We start from the raw sequence: 21,175 nt of genomic DNA on the forward strand, positions 1-21,175 counted from the left end.
ACTCCCTAATGACCTTTTGTACCACAATCATTGCATCAGGAATACCTGGAATTTATTTAGTTGTTTTGCCGTTGATACATTATTAGTAAACTATAAGGAATATAAATATTTGTCCAAACATCAGATTTTTGCATTAGGGAAATACAATACTTTTAAGAAAAAAAAGAAAAAATATATTTCTTGAACCATTTAATATGTCTGGGAATACAAAATGGGTGTTTCTTCAGTTCTGTTTCAGGATTTTCTTCTTTGGGAAGAGACAGTCCAATCGGATTGATCTTCATCCATAGTGCATGTTTCAAATCGAATCTGTGACAATGTTTTTTTTTTCTGTTCACGCTTTCCCTGACCTCAAAAATAGCTGTCTCTTATTTGCCATCAGTTTAAATTCCCACTTCAATCATCTATTGATTTATTTTCAAAGCGTTCCCAGTGGTCTTTTAATAATGATTATGCTGATTTTAGCCAAAATCAAACTGTTTCCTAGGACAAAGTCTCTGCTGAGACTTTGTTCATTAGAGTTCATTAGAGATCAACCTTTGAGTTGTTGGTGGAGCCCCCCCCCCCCATTTGCTAAAGAGCTTGTGGCCCACCCAGCATATTTTTTATATCACAAATGAGCTTTTTCGCAAACAGTATTATTTTTTATCTTCTTTTTCATGAACTCAGAAATGCAATTTTAAGCCCGTTTTTCTTAGTTTATGCCCCTCAAATTTATGTCTTCCATTTTTTTATAATGACCTTTTTTTTCCTTTAAAAGGCCAGTATCATGCTATTCTTAAGGCTTTTAGAGTATATCCATATACAGTATATGGTAATATTATACCTTTGACACACTAAAGAGCAAAACTTTATGAAATATCAGTTATTTTCCTGAGCTCTTTTCAACCTGGAAGTAAGATGACTCGATCTCTGAGGCTCCGGCTTTTTCTCCGTGTGGGGGCCGTCCAATTCATAACGTCATTCTAGAGTCGGCCAGTGTCTGTGTTTCGCCCACAAAACTGAACAAAGTCCAAACTATCGCAAAGATGGATGTGCATATTGTGCAAACAAAGGGAAAGAGTTTAGCTGATCACTGCTAGCTCCTTGGAGAAAGTGGGTGTGTCGGTTAGTCTGGGGGCGGTGCTGGCAGCGCTGACTCTTCCTGGAAGAGGCTTTTCTCACTTTATGACATCACAATGTGAGGACCCACTCAATTTCTTGAAGTTGCCATGATGACTAAATTTCTCATCTGAGGTTAACCCAGTTAAATACATTTGAATTCAATCATCAGAAAAATGCTACAAGAACATGTTGAAAACACCAAAAACACAACTTTCGTCAGAGTGGGTCTTTTATGGACTTTTTTATTAGGTGGTGCAAAACACTGCAGAACAGTAAGAGTTGTTTTTGTGTATGTATTGCATTTGGTAAAAAATCGTGATTAGATGAAAACAATTTACATTTATAGAAAGTTGAAAAAATGAGAAACTTAATGGTTTATGAACCCTAAAATTAATGAAAACATTTTATTTGATCTATGTTATCTTAAGGCTCTTCCAACGAAAGTTTAAGACCAAATAAAAATGGAATCAAGCCAATTCTGGAAAAAGTCTGTAAATGTTGAATTTTTTTTTGACAAAACTGGCTAATTCCATTCCATTTCCCACTTGGATCGGGTTTATTGTTTTTCACCAGCACTGAGGTGGGATTAGGTTAGTTTGCCTTTTGTGTGTGTTTGTGTAGTTTGCCTGCACATGTTAAAAGTTTCATATTTGCCCAAGTGGTCTCCTAAGTGGGGTGCACGCAGTATGGGGGAGTCCTGCTCAGCCATTGTGTTCCTCGTTCAAAGTGTGCATTTGCGGTGGTTACGGGTCAGTCAGTTGGGTCTAAGAAAGTGTGTGTTTGCACACCAAACACAGAGAAAGAATGGAGTCAAAGGAAGTGTGTGAAACAGAGGGAGCTGGAGACCTCTAAATGCTTTGATAAATTCTGGTGCAGATAGAAAATGTTTTCCCAGGGCAGGAAACAATGGGAAAGGACACAGGAGAGAGGCGAGCAGCCAGAAGCACAAACATTCCTGTGTGCTGTCCCGTCCATTGCCGTCGTTTTCAGCCGCAGTGAGGACTGATGTGTCATTTTTGTGTCGTAGGACTCACAGTTTCCTGCTCAGACTGTCCAATTTAAGCATGGTTTTTTGCTGCTTTTTTCTTTGTCATCTAGACATGAGGGCACAAAACATGACAGTTTAAAAACACACTGTGTGTGCGTTTGGCGCTCAGTGAACTGGACTATTTTTACATTGTTTTGTATGAAAACACCGACACTGATGTTTTTAGGCAATCAAATATTTGTTGTGGTGTTTAGTGTCATCATTCATGCCGCGGAAAACAATTGATTTGATGAAAATACGAGAGTGGCGTCACAAATGTACATTCCTTTAAAGAGCCACTCAACTGAATGCGTTTTTTTGGGTGTATTTAACATGTTTTTCTGGCATTTTCCTGATGATGGATGGCAATGCAAGCTTCCTGCTCTGAGCTCTCAGCAAATGTGAAGGGTCTCACAACTCAGAAGTGAATTTCTAATGAACTGCCATTCTGCAGAAACTATGTCCTAGAAAACAACATGCGCATTTTTTTTGTCTAAAAATAGCATAAGCAATGTGAGGCACAGCGAGTAAGATGTCAAACACACAATGACAGTATAAATAAAAACAACTGTATACAACAATCAACTTTTCTTTCTTGTTTTGTATCTTTTTTTTCATTCAGAAAAAAAACATTTTTTCTTGTTATAACACCAGAGATGTTGGTGGCAACCCCTCATGCTCTTTGACATGCCGCAAATCTCTGACCGTTTATGTGATCATCATGAAGCAGCTGATTCTGACGCAGAAAAAAGCGGCTTTGCGTCGTATTGGCTCTGCACTGATATGCACTAATGTAAAGTGCAGCATGGTGGCGCACAGCCGCTTTTCTCCTCAACAGAATCAGTTGATTTAGGTTGATTGCGTAATCACTACACTGCTATTACATGCACTGCAATCAGATACACAGTGTTCCCCTGCTATTTTGGGATTCTGTTTCACTTAATCGCTGATTTTACATTCTTTTAAAAAATTTTTTTACAACATACTGTGTTCTGGATCCTCATTGGCTGTTAACCTTGTCAATCAATCTCTTCTGGGCCGTGTCACCAGTACAGAATGCATTCAGGTCCCCACATTTACATAAATCTTTGGTCGTGAGCATATCTTTGTTTTCATTCTATAAAACTAAACTTATTTTTCTATGAATGTTTGGCCTTTGAGAGTTTATACAATTTCACTTATTCAAAGTCTGTTGTGAGGGATTCAACAGCATGAAAGCATCCATAATAATTGTAAATACATTTTTAATTATTTTTACAACTTCATTCCAGCAAAAGACGAGGGACGACTGTAATGATTGATACCGTTCTGATTCTGCTCTGAATCTCAATCAGAGCTCATCTGGCAACGAGTGATGTTGTCCATGCCCCCTGAAAGCCCGAGGGCAGTATGTCACATTCAAGGCCTGTCCTCGGTGTCCCTGTGATGATAGGGACTGTAGGGGTTATCCGATACAGCTGCGGTGCAAGGACCAGTAGCCTCCAGAGCAGGAAATCCCCTTACTTCTGCCTGACTGCTCTGTTGTGGCTGCACGTCTGTGTGAACATTCACTGTGGCAGAGATCCTGTGTGTGTGCCAGAGTCGGATGGGTTTTTCGGAAGGGGGGCGGTTACAGTAGGTCGGCCTTCCAACCCACCATCTTCCCAACGGACAAACACTAGTTGGAGTAATAACAAATACAAGCAGGATCTTTTTTTGACAGACACTCCCTTTGCTTTACCCAAATGGGAGACTTTTATTTTCTCAGTGGCCCATGTTCTCCCCCCACTCTGGGTTTCTCTTTAGGGACATTTTGAGGTTTTGGCCTTTGAACTCTGACCCCTTGAGAGTGGAAAGCAAACAAATGAGATCTGGCATGAGGCGAGGTTCCTCTCTGGAATGCCTTGATTTGGGTCACATTTCTTTTTGAACTACTGTCCTCTTTGTCGTTTGCTGCTATCACCCTGATGAATACATACAGTTTATACAGTATATATATATATATATATATATATATATATATATATATATATATATATAATAGCAATGACAGGCTTTCTGTGGGTGTGATGATCTCTCAGATGCCCTCCTCACTGTTCACTTTGGCTCCACATCCTTCTGGGGTAGCATGAGGTTAATGTCTCCTTCTCCTGTGATTGGCTCTGAAAGGCTCGGCGGTTGGTAACTGGCGGGTGACTTTGCCAGCAGGAGGCTGTGGGCTTGGCCACGCCGCTTGGCCTGATCTCTAATTAGCACTGGCTTGTCAGCTGGTCAGGGTGGATCTGTCTGGGAAATTGCAGTCTTCCAAACAGACATTCGTACTTTTAAATCCTCCTGGGAAACATTCAGTGGAGAAATTGTAGGAAGAAGATTCAGTTTTAGTTGATCTGCAACCATGTGGCTTTCACTTGTATCTCAGCCTAATTGTTTGGCCTAGTTAGAGTCTAGGGTGTGTTTGTAAATTGCAGTGTGTGATTAGTAGCGCTGCTGCAGCAGTGAAGTGGTTAACAGTCCCTGGGGAGGCTCATGTTACTGAAGATGGGGCAGGTCCTTCCTTCGTCTCCCTCCAGTGTCTCTGTGTTGGTGCAGACCGACAAAAACGGAGCCCAAGGGATGAGGGAACTGTGCAGAGACTGACAAAAGAGTTCAGTCCGGGAGGAGCACTGCCAGGCAGACGGGAGAGAGGCGGACAGGGCTGGAATATTTACGCTTCTCTAACATCTCAAAGCATCAAGTCATGAAGCTGTCTCTCCAGCTCGGTATTTTCTCACAGCGCTGTTCCCACGACAACCCGCGCACCCTAAACAGGTAGCTATGTCGTTTTTGTTGTGTGTACAAAGCAGTGCCAAAGAGATCGTTGGTGTTTGCTGTTGCTGACTTCAATTTCTTCCCTTTGCAAATCATTGTGGGTTTGTATCAGAGGATTGTGCTTCTCAGATGTCTTCATGAATGAAGTTGTGGGTTTGGGAATTTCCAGTCTGGTCATGGGGAGGATTTGAATCTCTTTTAGTTGCTGCAATTCTCTCAACATCTCTCATTATACAAAGCTCCATGCGTGCTTTTAGATCACCCAGTTTCTCCTCTTCAGATGGGTTTACCATCCTGATGAATTTAGTGGAAGTGATGTTTTTCCTCCTCTGTCTTTATCCGATTGACAGCAATTTTCTCAAAAATAGCAGCACACATGTTTGGTTTGAAGTCTGAAGTCCAGGGTCACTGAATTACTGAATATTCAACCATTTCGTCTGGTTTATACCACCCATAATAGGATTAAAAGTTACACATTTATACGTCATAGTCAATTTTTTATTAGTTATTTTCTCAAGGTGGTAAGGCCTCCTCCCACATTGCAGAAGCAAACTGGAGATTGTTCTTGAAAGTGAGAGTAAACGTGTGCAGCTCCATGCCTGTGAGGCTGTATTAGACCATTCTGAGTGTATCCCACTACAGCTCAGATGGCTAGAATAACCTCCAGCAGCCCCTTTTCATCCTAACAAGTACTTTCACTGCAAAAGCTGAATAAAAATATAAATATGTTGCCAATTTCCATAGAATAAACTTTTCAAATGTACATAGAAAGAGACGACTCAACGACAACATTTTAAAAATGTTTGCTAAATAGATTTTTTATTTGTATTGAGCAGTCTGGGGTCTGCACAGAGGTGCAGAGGTCAGCGCTCTCGCCTCACAGTAAGATTTAAATCCCGACTGAGACCTTTCTGTGTGGAGTTTGGATGTTCTCCCCGTGCATGTGTGGATATTCTTCGGGGACTATGGCTTCCTCCCATAAGTTGACTAATAGGTGTTATTGCCCCTAGGTGTGCATGTGGGTGTGTGCTTGTGGCCCTGCAACAGACCTGTTCAGCATGTACCCTGCCTTTGCCCAACATTAGCCAGGTTAGGCTTTGGTGACCTCGTGACCCTGAAAGGGACACAGAGGGTTAAGAAAGTGGATGAATAGGTTTGAGTTCTTTTTTCCTTTTCTAAAAATGAAACTTTCACTTAATTAGAGAAGTTGATTTTTCTGCAATTCTAGAACAGGATCGGTTTTCTGGATTCTAATTGTTTTTTTTCCCCAAAATGTGCATGAGAAAATTCCCAAATATGTGCCTCTTTATTACCTGTTGTTAAATCATTGTAAAAATGTAAATCATTCTACAGCTCAATCTCTAAAAGTAAAAAAAAAAACTTAATTTAAGCTTTGCCGCTCATTTGTTATCTTCCTTTTTGAACTCTCTAGTTGAATATCTATATTGATCAGTTTGGTTACTGACATCATCCTTTTGGGGAACTAATTACAATAAAAGAAAGATCAACTTGAAACAATTGAAACTGGCTTTAAAAATCTCAATTTTCATCACACATTACCTGCAATTGGAGCATTTTATTACTGAACAGACACTGATTTAAAAATTTTACACTGCAATTTTTTTTTGTTTTGTTTTTATGTATTTCTATTTGTATTACTATCTTTCCCCCCTGTTTTATAATCTTATGTGTCATTTCTTTCTCTTAAAATCTGTTTTATTTCTTCAATAACACTGACCGGCAATGGGACTGCAGATTAAAATGGCTATGGCATCATTTGTTTTTAATGTTCTTTCATTTGCAATTTATTTATTAATAAATAAATGTTCAAAGTGGAGCTGAAAATTAGAAATAAAGGTGACAAAGGGCATAAATGATTGGCGCATTTGCTTCATGATGCTTCTGTCAGTGGAGGACTATGGATCTGCCGTCAGCTTGTCAAAGCCCCCTCTTTGGTTTGTGTGTGTTCTGCAGCCTCCACTGTCTGTCTCCATCAGCCTCCCCGTGTGTCTTTTCAGAGCGATGTTTGCCAAGCGGCCGGGCTTCCTGTCCCCTAAAGACGCCATGCAGATACAAGCACATTCACACACATATTTGCACATTTCTTTCAGCTGCAAAGGCATCTATTCTGTCAGTTTGAGCGGTTTCACACACACACCAGCACACCACCCTGTGACAAGCCTTTGTTGGTGTGATAGACAACCCTATTGTGTATGTCTGTGTGCTTGTGTGCATCCAAGCTAAAGTCAGTGACTTAGAGTAAAGAAAGAGGGTCAGCAGGCAGCCAGATTCATCTTTTATATCTATGAGGCTTTTCAGTTGATAGACTGGGTTTTCTTTTCATAACAATTTCCAGTCTGCACAGATTGAAAGGAAGCTCTGCAAACTGAATGTAAATCATTTTTGTACATCCCCTTTAAATACAGAATGCTAGAACAAATGGTGAACGTGCAATAAAACTTTTTGAATCATTCATTATTCTTTTTAAATTTTGGGTTTCTGAAAAGTTCAGTTGACTAACATGTTGAAACATTTTTAATAGTTGGCAGTTGTTTGAAGTGCACTAAAGTGAGGCTCTCTGCTTCATCTGCCATCTTTGCAGCTGGGACGACAGCAGCTCTGTGAGCAGTGGCATCAGCGACAACATCGACACAGATGACATCAACACCAGCTCCTCTATTTCCTCCTACACCAACACGCCCGCAGCGCAGCGCAAGGGCCACAACGCACAGGTGAGACGAAACCTACACAAAACAGAGACTGCGTGCCATTCACCAGAACAGGCTGAATCAGGTGTGTGGAAAGACTGTAACAGAGAAAAACACTGACTCATCCACGGACCCGCATGTCAGCTTCACTGACTTTTAATGAATCTCATTAATATTTGAATGATAAAAATTAGGTTTAAAAAGTGTACCTCAAGTTGGGTGGCAATTTTATTTTAAATGTTGTTTCTAGTTAATAATGTTAAAATAAACGTTTTGTCTTTTGGTGGAAGCAGACTGGGAAAAAAATGTGAAAGATAAAGCAAGTACCGTAAATTCCAGACTACAAAGCGCACCCGATTACAAGCCGCATCCACCCATTTCCACGTGTTTAACTGCTTTTAAACATGCTCAAGCCGCGCCAGAGTAAAAGCTGCATGTATTAGGCAAAACAGTAAACCTGATCAATCACGTCCTGTCTTCCAAACTAAGTGAAATTTATAACCGCACTGTGGGAGCAGTCAGCCTTGCCTTGGGCTCATGCATTTTGAGCATACCCACACCTGCTAAAAAGCATGGACCTCTATTCTGTTCACAACTTCCTCAGTTATGGTTTATTTATTTATTTATTTATTTTTAGTTTTTTTTACTTATTGACAATCTAGGTATCATACATAAAATTACAAACAGTAACCATATAATCAACATTACATCCCTCAGTTATGATGAGGAAATTTACATCCGCGATCCCCCATTTCCCATGAGTCTTAGGGGCTAAAGGCGGGGCCTCGCCACACTGTTGTACCTGTTTAAGAATGAGCCAGTATCAGCAGTGCATGGAGGGGTGAACGGGAACAGCTCTCCTTCCGCTTGTGTCGCGGCAGCGTTATGGGAGCAACAGGGCTGGTTAAAAAACACACAAGTAAAATAAAGCAGCGGCGACTGAAAAGCACGCGACTCAGCGTGGCGCGTGCGTCAGAAGTTTCCTTCCACAACAAACACTGTTGCGCCGCGAACGCCTCTCTGCGCTCCGCGCTCGCCCCGCGCGCTCCCCTTCCTATCTTCTCCGACACCTCTGGCCAGGGCAGCTCCAGGGAGGAGCAAATCGTGTCTGTGCAGAGCAATCGGACTTAATGCTGTACGTTTTGTGGATGAGGGGCGGATGCGTTGTTACGTGTGGGAGCTATCAGACTGCCATCGACCCCGCAGCTCTATGTGATGAGCAGCAGGAGAACATGTCTCCAGCTCACACAGAGCCTGTGAGCTTTTCAATGCAAAATTCCGGACAGTCCTTAGAAACCGTAAAAACGATCGTCGATTTGTGTTTCCAGTCGTGTCCCGACAAAATAAAGGCTGATGTTATTCCCACATATTTACGTGCAGCCAGCCGAGTCACTATGACTCAGAGGTAAATTCACTCCATGCGCTGTTCTCTCCGTCACGCAGCTGACCAGCTTTTCCAAACCCGTTGGTGATGGTGGATTTTTTCACGCTGCTTTTAACTATTGCTTTTAACTTGAAAGCTTCATCATATTGTAGCGGCGATCACGTGCACCTTGAGTCTAATGGCACCAAAGGATTCTGGGATGCGGCCGGGCATGCGTGTTTCGTTTTGTTGAACCATGACTGAAGTGTCTAAGACCTGAAGTCAGGTTCATGCTGTTTGGCTGTTTAATGTATTGAAAAACAAATGACTTGTGCTTGGTGTCAGATAGAGAATTCAAACCATCCGAGTCCGAAAGTACGTACATGGCGGCCGCCAATTAAATCCATAAATTAGCCGTGTCACTGAACAAGCCGCAGGGCTGTAAGCGCAGGAAAAAAGTAGCGACGTATAGTCCGGAAATTATGGTACATATGATGTAGGACAAATGTCGAAGGGCGATCTCTGCCAGCCCCCCATTGGTTATAGATCTGACTGAGAACCAAGACAACCATTAAGTCTAACTGACTGTCTGTAAGTTGTAGGTTGTAAGTCCCTCTCCAGTCATCTCTTGATCTATTTCCAAAGCGTTCCCAGTACTCTTATGAATTATGATTATGCTGTTGTTTTTGTCTGCAAGTGGATGGATCAGAATGGAGCGGAGCAGGGAGCCTGTGGCCCTCCCAGAGCATTTCTACATACACAAATAGGATCTCTTTCAAACTGTATTTTTTCATCTGTTCCTGATTCACAACAATTTGAATAAAGAAACAGTCGGAAATGCATTTTAAGCTTGATGTTCTTTATATATGTCCTCCATGAGAAAAATGCATCAGGAAACATTGTAAAAACACCATAAACTCAATTTTCATTGGAGTGAATCTTTAAGTCTCACACTTTATGCTCTATTTTTAAACATGTTTAACATTTTAGCCGAACACTTGAAGAAAATGTGGACAAAAGCTGTTTCTGTCCATTGAGACATGTCTTTCATTCAGCCAGTTTACATGCTGTCTTCAGTAGACAGTTCTGTCTGAAATGAGTGGCTCTCCTTCTTCTTTGCCTCTAACATCACAGACGTCTTTTTGAAAAACGTCCTAACTGGTACCAAAATAGTAGGTAAAAAAATAACAGTCACCGGGATCTACTGTTACAGTGGAATCAAACTGGATGAATGTGAATTAAGACAGCCATGTTTCAATGTCTGAACTTTATTAAATAGTCCAACCTGTGAGGGTAGGGGATGACTATTGAGCTATTTCTTTTTGTGTCTTCCTTTCTCAGACTTTAGTTTTTTGAAAGTATTGTTTTATCATTTAAACTCTTTCAGCTGTTTGGTTCAGACTTTACAATCTACAGAAATATCTATTTTATCTGATGTTAGAGTGTTATATGCATGTGATGATATCTGTGGAGGCTAATAAAAAAACCAAAGACATGACCGAAGCTCAGCTGGCAGACACAATGCAGGTTCATGACGTCTGCCTCGTCCGTACATTGGCTGGACTGTGCTCTCTTTTTCTCTCGCTTTTTTTTTTTTTTGCAGAGTAGTGATGCCAAGACAGCTGCAAAGGTTAAAACTGTCCCACAAGCAAATGAACTCAATTTAACAGCTGCTTTTTAAAAAGTTTATTCATAAGAAAAGTTATGAAGAATACTTAAGAGGAATACCAAGATTTGTTGTGGTAGCTATCAAAAATATAGCTTTCAAAACAAGATCATGCAAAGTTAGTTAAGATACCTTATAACTTATATAAGTTTCCTTTTTCCTGTCCTTTGCTGTTTGTGTTTTGCCCCAAACATTCTGCCAACTCTTAAGAAGACAGAAAAAATGAAATTCTTATTCCTGAAATAAATTGTGTTAAATGAGGGGCTTTTCCAACAACGATTTTTAATTTATTTAAAAAAAAAGATTAATTTATTGTTCTTTGTTCAACTTTACTATGCAAGACATTTTAAAATAAAAAAAGCTATAAAAAACAGACAGAAGAAAATGATCACATTATTAGGCATGTCCCGATCCAATCACATGATGATACTTTCTCCAATTATTATTATTATCCTCAGAAACAGCCGGAAATGGGGATTGAATAGTGTTCGGCAGAATTTTCCGTTTGGCTTTTAACATGTTTTGAATAAGCACAGTGCCTTTGAAAAGTTGCTTTACAGATTTTACTGCAGAAGAATCCCTTCCTAACCCTCCTTTTGAAGCCTCATGGCAGAGATATTTGAATCTAGGATTCCACAGCAACAGCATGAGTTACCAGCTCTTTATTCTTGGCAAATATACTTAAAAGTTCGTGGGAAGGGCTTCAAAGGGACCCAGTTGATTTGGCTTGGGCAAATGGTCAGGATGACCTCCTTTTACCTCCCACTCGAGGTGTTTCAGACATGATTCCACTGGAAGGAGGAGCAGATGACCTAATGAGTTTACCCCAAGAGAGCCCACAGCCCCCTCACAAATTTTTGAACTTTTGAACTGAACTTGGCCAGGTGATAACAAATGTCTAGTGCTTGGCTAATAGTTGGAAATATTCTATTTGGAGCATATTAATGTGCACTTTTTAAAACCAGCTGCTTCTCAGTTTGCGTGTATTTGTGATTTTAGCCAGTTACGGATGCAGAGAAGCACTCTGCCTCAGCAGACGTTCACCAAGCCTGGGCAGGAGAAGAGGTGAAGAAGCCAGTCGAAGGATCAGACAGCGGGATCAGGATGGACTCCAAATTAAACCGCAGGAACCCTTATACCGCAGATGAGTCAGATAAAAGTGGCTCGGGACGGAAGACCCCCTCAGCCTCCCACACAGGCTCCTGGAGAAGAGGCATGAGCACTCAGGTGGGGGTGACTTCACCTCGGACAAAAAGCACAAGTAGCACAGGCTCCACAGGTTCAACTGGCCTCAAGAGCCACAGTTCAGGTAAGATCCTATACCCATCACCAACAGAGACAAGAAATGTTGTAACAGCTGTAAGAGGAGTTTTATGTAAAAAAGATTTACAAAATTTGTTTGCTCAGTATGGGAATTGCCTCAAAAATCTTTAACGTATTCTGTTAACGACAAAAAGTCTAAAGCATTGGTCCTCTACCTTTTGCAGGCCACAGAAATGTCCGAAAATATTTTTCATAGATATATCTATATATCTATATAGATATAGATAGATAGATATATCTATATCTATCTATCTATCTATCTATCTATCTATCTATCTATCTATCTATCTATCTATCTATCTATCTATCTATCTATCTATCTATCTATCTATCTATCTATCTCTCTATCTCTCTATCTCTCTATCTCTCTATCTCTCTATCTCTCTCTCTCTCTCTCTCTCTCTCTCTCTCTCTCTCTATCTCTCTATCTCTCTATCTCTCTATCTCTCTATCTCTCTCTCTCTCTCTCTCTCTCTCTCTCTCTCTCTCTCTCTATCTATCGATATTCTTCTTCCTCTTTCGGCTTTTCCCATCAGGGGTCGCCACAGCGAAACAACCTCTCCTTTGAGGATGAGTCGCATGGTTAACTTGGCAATGTGTTACGCCGGATGCCCTTCCTGACGCAACCCTCTCAATTTTATTTTTTAGCTTGGGACAGGCACAGAAGCAGAGCTTTAAACTTTATCTGTGCACTAGATTTCCTGGAACTATTATAATGTGATATAGATTTTCCTATGACTCATAACTTTGAAAGTGGAAGCCTCAAAATGTGACGCCAACAGCCTTGTTTATTTTCTAAATATGATCAAAAAGGTGAGTCCACAGTTTCAGAAACTTTATTAGCAGCATTTTCATGACATTAGACAGACGAATGAGTCGGATGTGGTGGAGAGAATCGAGATGTTTTTTCAGACTTCCCCTCAGAATCAGATTAGAAATAAAACAGAAAAAACGCATCGTATTTTTTCCCCTGCGCCAGTGGTACTGGTCAGCGGCCCAGGGGTTGGTGATAAATGGCCTATGGTGTCTTGATATCTACTTATCTGGAATGAATTGGACTATATGATTGTTCCTATAAAATCTCTGCTTGATGCTTTTTGTATTTTGTGTAGTACTTTGAAATGGCAGCATTGTGAACTGCCTCTTTATAAATAAACTGAAATAATTTGTTTTCTAATCCTTTTTCAAAATCTGCCCTGTAAAAAACTCAGACGTACTGGATGCATGTGAAAGAATTTTACTGCAATATTGAACCGTAAAGTCCTTGGAAAATGGCAGTGTAATTATGTTTTTATTCATTGAAGACATTTTTTTTAAGTTTCTGCTTCTTTGATGTGTTCATCAGGTAAAACAGATGATGTTAAGGTTTCGGAAAAAGGACGCCTGTCTCCTCAATCAAACGGCCTCCATCGCTCCCCCTCAGACGCCGGACGTAGCAGTGGAGACGAAACAAAAAAACACTCTGCCCCCGCCAGCCGCCAGACCGCCACAAATACACTCACGCATACCTCCTCCGACCCCCCCGCCCAGATGCATACCCTGGTTTCACGCACCCCGACCAGCACTTTTGGCTTCAAGAAGCAAGGTTCTGGAGTGGTAACCATGGTTACGGCAAGTGGTGCCACCATCACCAGTGGGTCAGCCACTCTAGGGAAGATGCCTAAATCAGGGGCACGCTCACTGTCAGGAGGTTTGAAGTCCAGTGGGCCGGACGGAAGCTCATTGTTGGGTCATCATGACGACGGCTTTCTCCCCATGAGTGCCCGCTCCACTCTTCAGTACCGCAGTTTGCCAAGACCCAGCCGCTCCGGAGCCGCAGCGCGCAACGGAAACCGCTCCTCCACCAGCAGCATTGAGGCGGCGGTGCTTTCTGTCACCTCTCATGGGAAAAACTCTTTCAGCATCAACAAGCCAAACAGCTCTGGAGGCCTGTTGACCAATCAGACGGACAGAGAGAAGGGGGGGTCGGAGACCGACAACCTCAGGAGCGCAGGAGCGGCAACTGTTCCTTTGACAGGAAGACAGCAGGTTTCTTCGCCGACGCTGCGCAGGTGAGGGCACAAACATGCACACTTTTTATCATAGAGATACTGGGAAGTGACCCATATGCTAAAGTTCTCTGCAAGAGTGGGCCTTTAGCAAGATCTTGACTTTTCTTTAACAACGTTACAAACGACACATTACAAACGAGCAAGCAGCAGCCATAAAACCTCTGAGCACATGGAGTAAGGATAACGCGTGTAAGCTTGTCCACACAAGCATGCACACACACACACACACAGTCTGTGAGGTTCACTGGGATCATTGTGAAAGGAGGTCTTGAGTTCAGTTGATCAGCTGCCAACCCTGAGCCTCAGTGGTCTCGGGGGGGGCTGAAAGGAGAGGGTGTGGTGCTGTGTAATGGAAGCTAAGTCTTACCTCAGCGCCCTAGCCTCATTAATGTGAGGGAGTGATAACTCTTCAAAGAGAATGAGCAGCTATTATTGCTCACTGTGGCTCCAGTCATCACAGCCTGTTATTTAACTCTACCCCAGTGTTAGCAGAAAACTGTGTGTGTGTGCATGTGTGTGCGTGCGTGCGTGCGTGTGTGTGTGTGCTACATTGGCTGTGTCCTTGCATTTCCTCTATTACTCTCTTATTTCAGTCAGTTGTTGTTGGCTGGCACTGTCAAACACAAGTCATTTAAACTTGGAGAATGCAAAATATTTAATACTAAAGTTAAATTCTAAAACTAATCCCACTTAAATCCCATCCCATCATTACTTTACTTTGCAATGAAAAACCCACCCCAATCATCTCTTGATCTATTTACAAAGCATTTCCAGTGGTCTTTTAATTATGAATATGTCCCTTTTAGCTCAAATCAACACACCTGTGTTGTTTTCTGGGAGTTCATTGGAAATTCACCTCTGAGTTCAGAGTCCAAGCCCTCTGAGTTGGGGGCTTGGACCACCATCATTCCTCCTTCCCATTGCTGAGAGCTCTCTTTTTAAGCGAGCAGGGAGCTTATGGCCGGTCCATTGTGTTTTCTATGTCACTAAAGCTCTTTTTAAAAAAGTGTTTTTTTTGTCTGCTCCTGATTCACAATGACTTGAATAAATAAATTTTCAATTTTCCTTGTATGCGTCCTCCATCGTCAGAAAAAGGCCACAAGAACATGTCAAAAACACACAATTTTCATCAGAGTTGGTCTTTAGATAATTGTTTTGTACCTTTTCAAAAAGTGAAAAATGTTAAATTGTCCATTTGTGCCATCTCCAGCTAACTGCTCTTTCTCTTTTGCCTCATGGACCAACAGATTATTTGGTGTGAAGCCCAGTAAACAGGCTCCTGTCACTACAGCTGAAAACATGAAGAACTCCACTGTCATCTCAAACCCTCATGCTACCATGAACCATGTTGCCACAGTCTTGGAGTCCCCTGATGGAGGCCTGGCAGGTGGGGACGCTGAGGCCAGCTACCCTCTAATTGGAGGCAAAGTACTGGGTTCAGGGACAGGGACGCTGGGCAGTGAGCAGGTGAGGCAAAACAGAATACTTCAAAGGTACCCCACCATTGCCCAACAGTAGCTAGGATAGGCTCCAGCAACCATGTGACCCCAAATGGTTTAGGCGGGTTTTTTAAATGGGTTAGGGGGATGGGTTAGCTCTGTTCTGTGTGGGATTTTATCTTTTCATCTTTTTTGGGTTTTCATTGTTTGTCAGTGAAGGACTTACCATCAAACACTGTTCTATTGTTTTGATCTCAGAGGTTATAAAAGTTTGCATGAGTCAAAGAAAGTGTTTGTGTAAGGACTCCCAGACCTTGGCAAGGACAATGGAATCCTTTTGTTCTTATTTGACCAAAACCACAGATGTGATGCTGACTTGTTCCAGAGCTGCAGGTAAAACGCAGCTTTCATTTGACAAACAATCAGCAGAAATGTCTGAGCACGCTCTGTCATCCTCCTTGTGTGTGATTCATAGCTTTTTATCAGACCAGCTCTGAATCATATGGGGGTATGACGGGCTTTGTTTTTTCAAATTTCAAAAGAAGTTGAGAAGCCCTACAGTTGACATTAAGGTAATCTAAAACAGGTTGTTTTGTCTTTACACAGCGGGTGGTACAGGAAAAAACATTCTCATTTAACACCGGACAAGCTTTTAATGCATCAGCTGCAGAGACTTAAAAGTATAGATTTCCAGGAACAACTGCAACCTTTTTACTGAGATTTTTGTTGTTTAGAATTTTAATGTCCTCTAGTGGCCAAAAAAATATAATCAACCTAAATATGTTTCTGCTTAAAACAAAGATTGCTGTTTGAAAGTTTGAGTTTGTAATCCTACTATTTTGTGTACCATAAAAGTATTTTTATACTGGTGCTTTGTGGCACAAAATGCTTTAAAAAAACGATAAAGGTTTGCAAAAAAAATTAACTACAGTATTGAGAAACTTATTTACAATAAATAACTTACACTAATTACACTTTTACACTTTTGCAGCTGTATTTATTTAATATTTAATATTTATTTATTTATTTATTTAATAAGAATCTAATTTTTGATAATAATTTTCGCAATAATTTTCATATATCAAATTATGAAATATATCATATTTCAAATATCATAGTCAATTTAAAGGATCTATATGCTTTCCTTAAGCCTTTTAGAGTAAATTATATCCATATAGATGATAATATATTAACTTTAACACACTGAAAAATATTTTTTAAATGAAATATGAGTTTTTTTCCACAGCTCATTTTTCTACCCAGAAGTAAGATGACTAGCTCTCTGAGGCACCACCTTTCTCTCCGTCAACCAAGAGTCGGCCTCTGCAGCATGTCTGCGTTTCAACCACGAAAGCAAACAACATCCACATTTTTGCAAAGATGCAGCTGCATAGTGTGCATGTGAAAGGAAAACGTTTATTACCGCTAGCTCCACGTAGAAAGTGGATGTGTGCGTTAGCCTGGGGGCTGTGCTGGCAGCGCAGACTCTTTCTTGAAGGGGCTGTTTTCATTTTATGACATCAGAATGCGAGAACCCGCTCGTTTTTGCGGATCGGAAGGAAAAAAAGCAGGTCAGACAGCAGGTTTTTATAGGAATTCTCAGAGATTTGTGAATGGATCAAAATGCCACTTTGGGGTTGTTATTTGTGAGGAATGAACATTATAACACACTTAGAATACACTTAGAAAATTACAATGATAAACTTAAACTTTAAAAAAGAGCATGTGTCAAGTTAGAAGGTTTGACTAATTTTACAACAGTTTGTTTATCAGTCTCAGATTGACAGTAGATGTATTCCAATCCACAGGCCTCCAGTCCAGGATCAGTCTACTCCTCCACTGGCCCCTCCAACAGCCTGACATGGGGGACTACCTTCAGTGGCTCCTCTGTCCCAAGCAGGGAGGGTACTCTGGGTGGACATGGTGGAGCGGGTAGCATGGGCTTCCCCTCAGTCAGCAGTATGCACACAAGCAGCGAGTCCATCGATATGAGCCTGAGCAGCGCCGGTGGCCATGGGAACCACAGGGAGGACACGCTGTCCGCTCTGGGTCGCACTGCTAGCGTCAAAGTTGGCGTGTCTGAGAGGTGAGGACACAGACTGAAGAAACTGAAGAAGCTTTTGGTCTTTATGGCTCCTTACTCCCCAACTACAAGCAGAGCTAAATGTTCTAATGTTTGACCCTATGCAGAGTGCGTACTTTAAATGCTTTTGTTTTAAAATCAAGCTTTCATGTTTTCTAGGATGTTTGTAAGAGATAGCCGTCCACATTTATGTTTCTGCTCAGACAATAGCATTCAGTAAAATTCAAATTAATTTATTTCTATTGGACCTTTCATGTAAAGAAAACAGCTCATGGTGCTGTAAATAAAAACAAACAAGGATGCAAAAACACCAGTGCAAAGAATAAGTAAAAAAGCCCCTCATAATAAAAAACATAAAACAAGCACAAGTAAAAGAGAAATGACTTAAGAAGGAAAAAAATACCTAAATGAGACAGAACCAAGAAGGTGCCATCTGCTCTGTCCTCCTGTTGGCCTGGGTGTCAGCAGAGACACAAACACCACAGCCAAGGGTGAGAAAACACTCATAAACCGTCTAAAATGTAAAAGTGAGAAAAAGAAAAGTGAAAATATAAAAACAGCTAAAATGTAAAAAAAATTAAAATAAGTTAATGCATAAAAGGTCTAAAGCACCTGAAATATAAATTAGATAAGTTAAGATGTAAAGACAAAAACTAAATAATTAAAATAATATATCATAAAATATAACAGTGAAAATTTTAGATCCCCAATAGGAGATCTAATTAAAAGCTGAATTAAATAGATAAGTCTTTAATTTCTTTTCAAAACCTCGACAGTGGATGAGGCCCTGACATCCTCAGGTAGGCTGTTCCACAGACGAGGCCCGTAGTTTCTAAATGAGGCCTCGCCGTGGTTTTTTGTCCTGACCCTGGGGACCTTCAGCAGGCCCGCGCCTGAGGATCTAAGGGCTCTGGGAGGTTCATAAGTTAAAAGAAAATCTGATTCAAAAGAAGGACCAAGACCATGAACACTCTTGTAAACTATTAAAAGAATCTTAAAATCAATCCTGAAGCTGACACGGAGCCAGTGCAGAGATTTTAGGATCGGTGTAATGTGCTCCCTCTTCCCGGTTCTCGTTAAAATCTGAGCAGCAGAGTTCTGTGGTGTCTTTACCCCAGAAAGGAGGGCATTACAGTAATCTAATCTTGATGTAATAAAAGCATGAATTCAGATTTCAGCAGAAGAGTAGGGGTGTAAGAAAAAAGTCCACTCTGTGAAATATCGAGATACTTCATTTGGCAAAAATTGTATCGATTTCAAACGTTGCCTGAACGATTTTTAATCGCTCACATATAGTTCAGCGTCTTGCTTCTGTGTTCCGCTTAAACCCCCAACCACTAGTGGGCAGCACAGTACATGGAGCTTCTTTCAGCAGGTCTGCACCAAAACAGCATCAAGATCATCAAGATCATCAAGATCTGGCGAGAACCATCTCGTGGTAGATGTTCACTCATTATCTTTGTGGTTGTGATTGTTGCAGAGCTCAATGACACATATACAACTCAGTTTTAACCAGAGATGGGAACTGAAACTCGGTGGCAAATACGTGGATTTTGATATTTCATTTTGGGCATGCCAATCACTCGTATTCCGTTCGTTTTTGCTCTTCTATTCTAGCCTATCTTTTTACCTTTCCAGGGATTGTGGGTGGGCCAATATAAGAACTGGTGAAGGTGGGCGGAGCTTGATTCAAAATGCCTACGGCGAAGGGAGTAAAAATGTTGCTGTACTTCACAGCAGAAGATTCTAAGTTAGTGACATGATGGATAAGAATCCCTTCAGCTTCATCTCAAATGTGTGTATTAGGCCAAACTTTCATGCTCACTCAACCTTCATAATGTGTTCAGGTCAGAACAGAATCTTTATTAACTGTGAAAATGGGTGAATTTTGATGCAAACAAAATAAAACAGTTAAGTTGAGGGGTGTTTTTGAAATTAAGATTGTCATTGAATATACGATTATTTGTGTATTGATCAGTGAATGAGTGGCAGGGCCAAACATCCACCACAACTAGCTCTCTGAGGCAAACACATTCTGGAAGGCACCATGTTGCTAAAATAACCCTTAAACATTTAAGATTTTGCCTCGTCTGAGAATTTATTTTTCTTTAGAGTCTTTAAAATCAAGATGATGCTTTCAAAAACCTCAGAATGTCGCATTTTGTGTGCCATTCTCTCAATTGAAACAAAGAACTGAAATATCAAAAGAAATACCTTTTGAAGCTGATTCCAGTTGTGGTCTATAGCAGATTTCTTCCTGGTTCTGTTATAAAGTATTAAGGCACCTAAAGTGGAAGTTCTGGACTAAGGTATCTCTGTTTTGACTGTTTCTGTATCAGTAGAAAATCTCACACTGGGTCTTTCTTCCTTACTCTCTAAGACTTTGTTGTTTTCTCTGTGTGTGTTTTTCTGTCTTCATCAGTCCCCTGTCCTCCCCCTCTGCTAGCCCCATATTCAGCCGAAACACTCTACCTCGGAGGCAGGACAGGTAAATGTACCTGTGTGTGGTGTTCGGCTGCAGCTGGGAGAGCTGTGGAACCATCACCTGCTGCCACACAGAGCAGCACAGTGAAAACGGCGGATGCTTTGCTGCTCTGTGTGGCACTTTGGGCGTGTGTTTATGAAGCACATGTATGAGTGTAAATGTGAGGATTTGTTTTTGGTTAGTTTGTTAGTTTACGCCTGCAGTCACCCTAGTGCCACCTTGTGCTTAAATACAGAATAACTTTGTGCTTTAAAAAAGATCCAAAGTTTAAAAGCATTTTGTTTTACTGCATGGGCTAACCAGAATTTCCATTATAGACCCAACTGTACATACCCTTTCCTTCATGGATATTATAGGACATATTTTTTCATTTCTCAGATTTTACTAATTTTTAGATTAATGTATCTCAGGATTCATCTCTTCAGGGCATATGGACTTATAACTGCATATCTGAGAAGCTTCTAAAGTTTTAAAGAACTAAGAAAGAACTAAGAAACCTTCGATTTTCTATTGACTAAAACCTGGGAGCCACAAAGTCTTACTTCACCCTTTAGAAAAGAAGACACTGATGTGCATTTATAATACTGGTATTATGATAAACATAAACTTTTTGGGCATAAATAAAACATAAAGAGAAAATAACCTTTTTTAAAATATGAAATACTTTTGACAAACGTTTACGTCACTTCCTTTCAAAATAAAAGACACCCTGTACCACTCTCATCTTAATGTAGTAAATGTAGGTACATGTAAATGTAGGTAAAAGTATAGGCACAATTTGTTTGACCATTTTTGGTACATCTCAGCCAGTAACTTGTAAATCAGAACTAGGTCACCCTTGCTGTACTTTTCGAACCATACGGTACACTTAGAATTCGTGCATTTTACAACAATAGCAAATTTGCCCTATTTATGAGTTCTGCCTGTAACTATTGATGTCCAATTGATTTTCTGTGGTACACAGCACTCCAATATCTGTCAAAACTTTTTATTACGACTTTAGTAAACTACGAAGTGCACTGCTTGATGCATCGTTGGAGCATTATGGGTAATGTAGTCAGGGGCAAGTCAGAGTGATACACACTGTGCCTCAACTGTTTGTGAATGAGTTGCACAAAGTTTGACCAATTTGTTTTGCG

At 40.7% G+C, this 21,175-nt stretch overlaps 1 protein-coding gene across 4 annotated transcripts in view; it reads left to right on the forward strand.

Moving 5' to 3' along the window:
- nav2a (neuron navigator 2a) overlaps nucleotides 1–21,175 on the forward strand; it is a 124,669-nt gene that overhangs the window by 80,009 nt on the left and 23,485 nt on the right. For 3 of the 4 annotated variants that reach the window (XM_078944989.1, XM_023952282.2, XM_078944990.1), the window contains exons 13-18: nucleotides 7,521–7,650; nucleotides 11,655–11,964; nucleotides 13,324–14,029; nucleotides 15,277–15,496; nucleotides 17,277–17,554; nucleotides 19,974–20,039. In XM_078944989.1, coding sequence (XP_078801115.1) covers nucleotides 7,521–7,650; nucleotides 11,655–11,964; nucleotides 13,324–14,029; nucleotides 15,277–15,496; nucleotides 17,277–17,554; nucleotides 19,974–20,039 — 1,710 coding nt within the window. The remainder of the gene's footprint in view (nucleotides 1–7,520; nucleotides 7,651–11,654; nucleotides 11,965–13,323; nucleotides 14,030–15,276; nucleotides 15,497–17,276; nucleotides 17,555–19,973; nucleotides 20,040–21,175) is intronic. The other variant, XM_078944991.1, reaches the window with a different exon arrangement.

The sequence above is a fragment of the Oryzias latipes genome, chromosome 3 (assembly GCF_053564925.1).
Source record: "Oryzias latipes strain Hd-rR chromosome 3, Olatipes_Hd-rR_3.1".
Classification (NCBI taxonomy): domain Eukaryota; kingdom Metazoa; phylum Chordata; class Actinopteri; order Beloniformes; family Adrianichthyidae; genus Oryzias; species Oryzias latipes.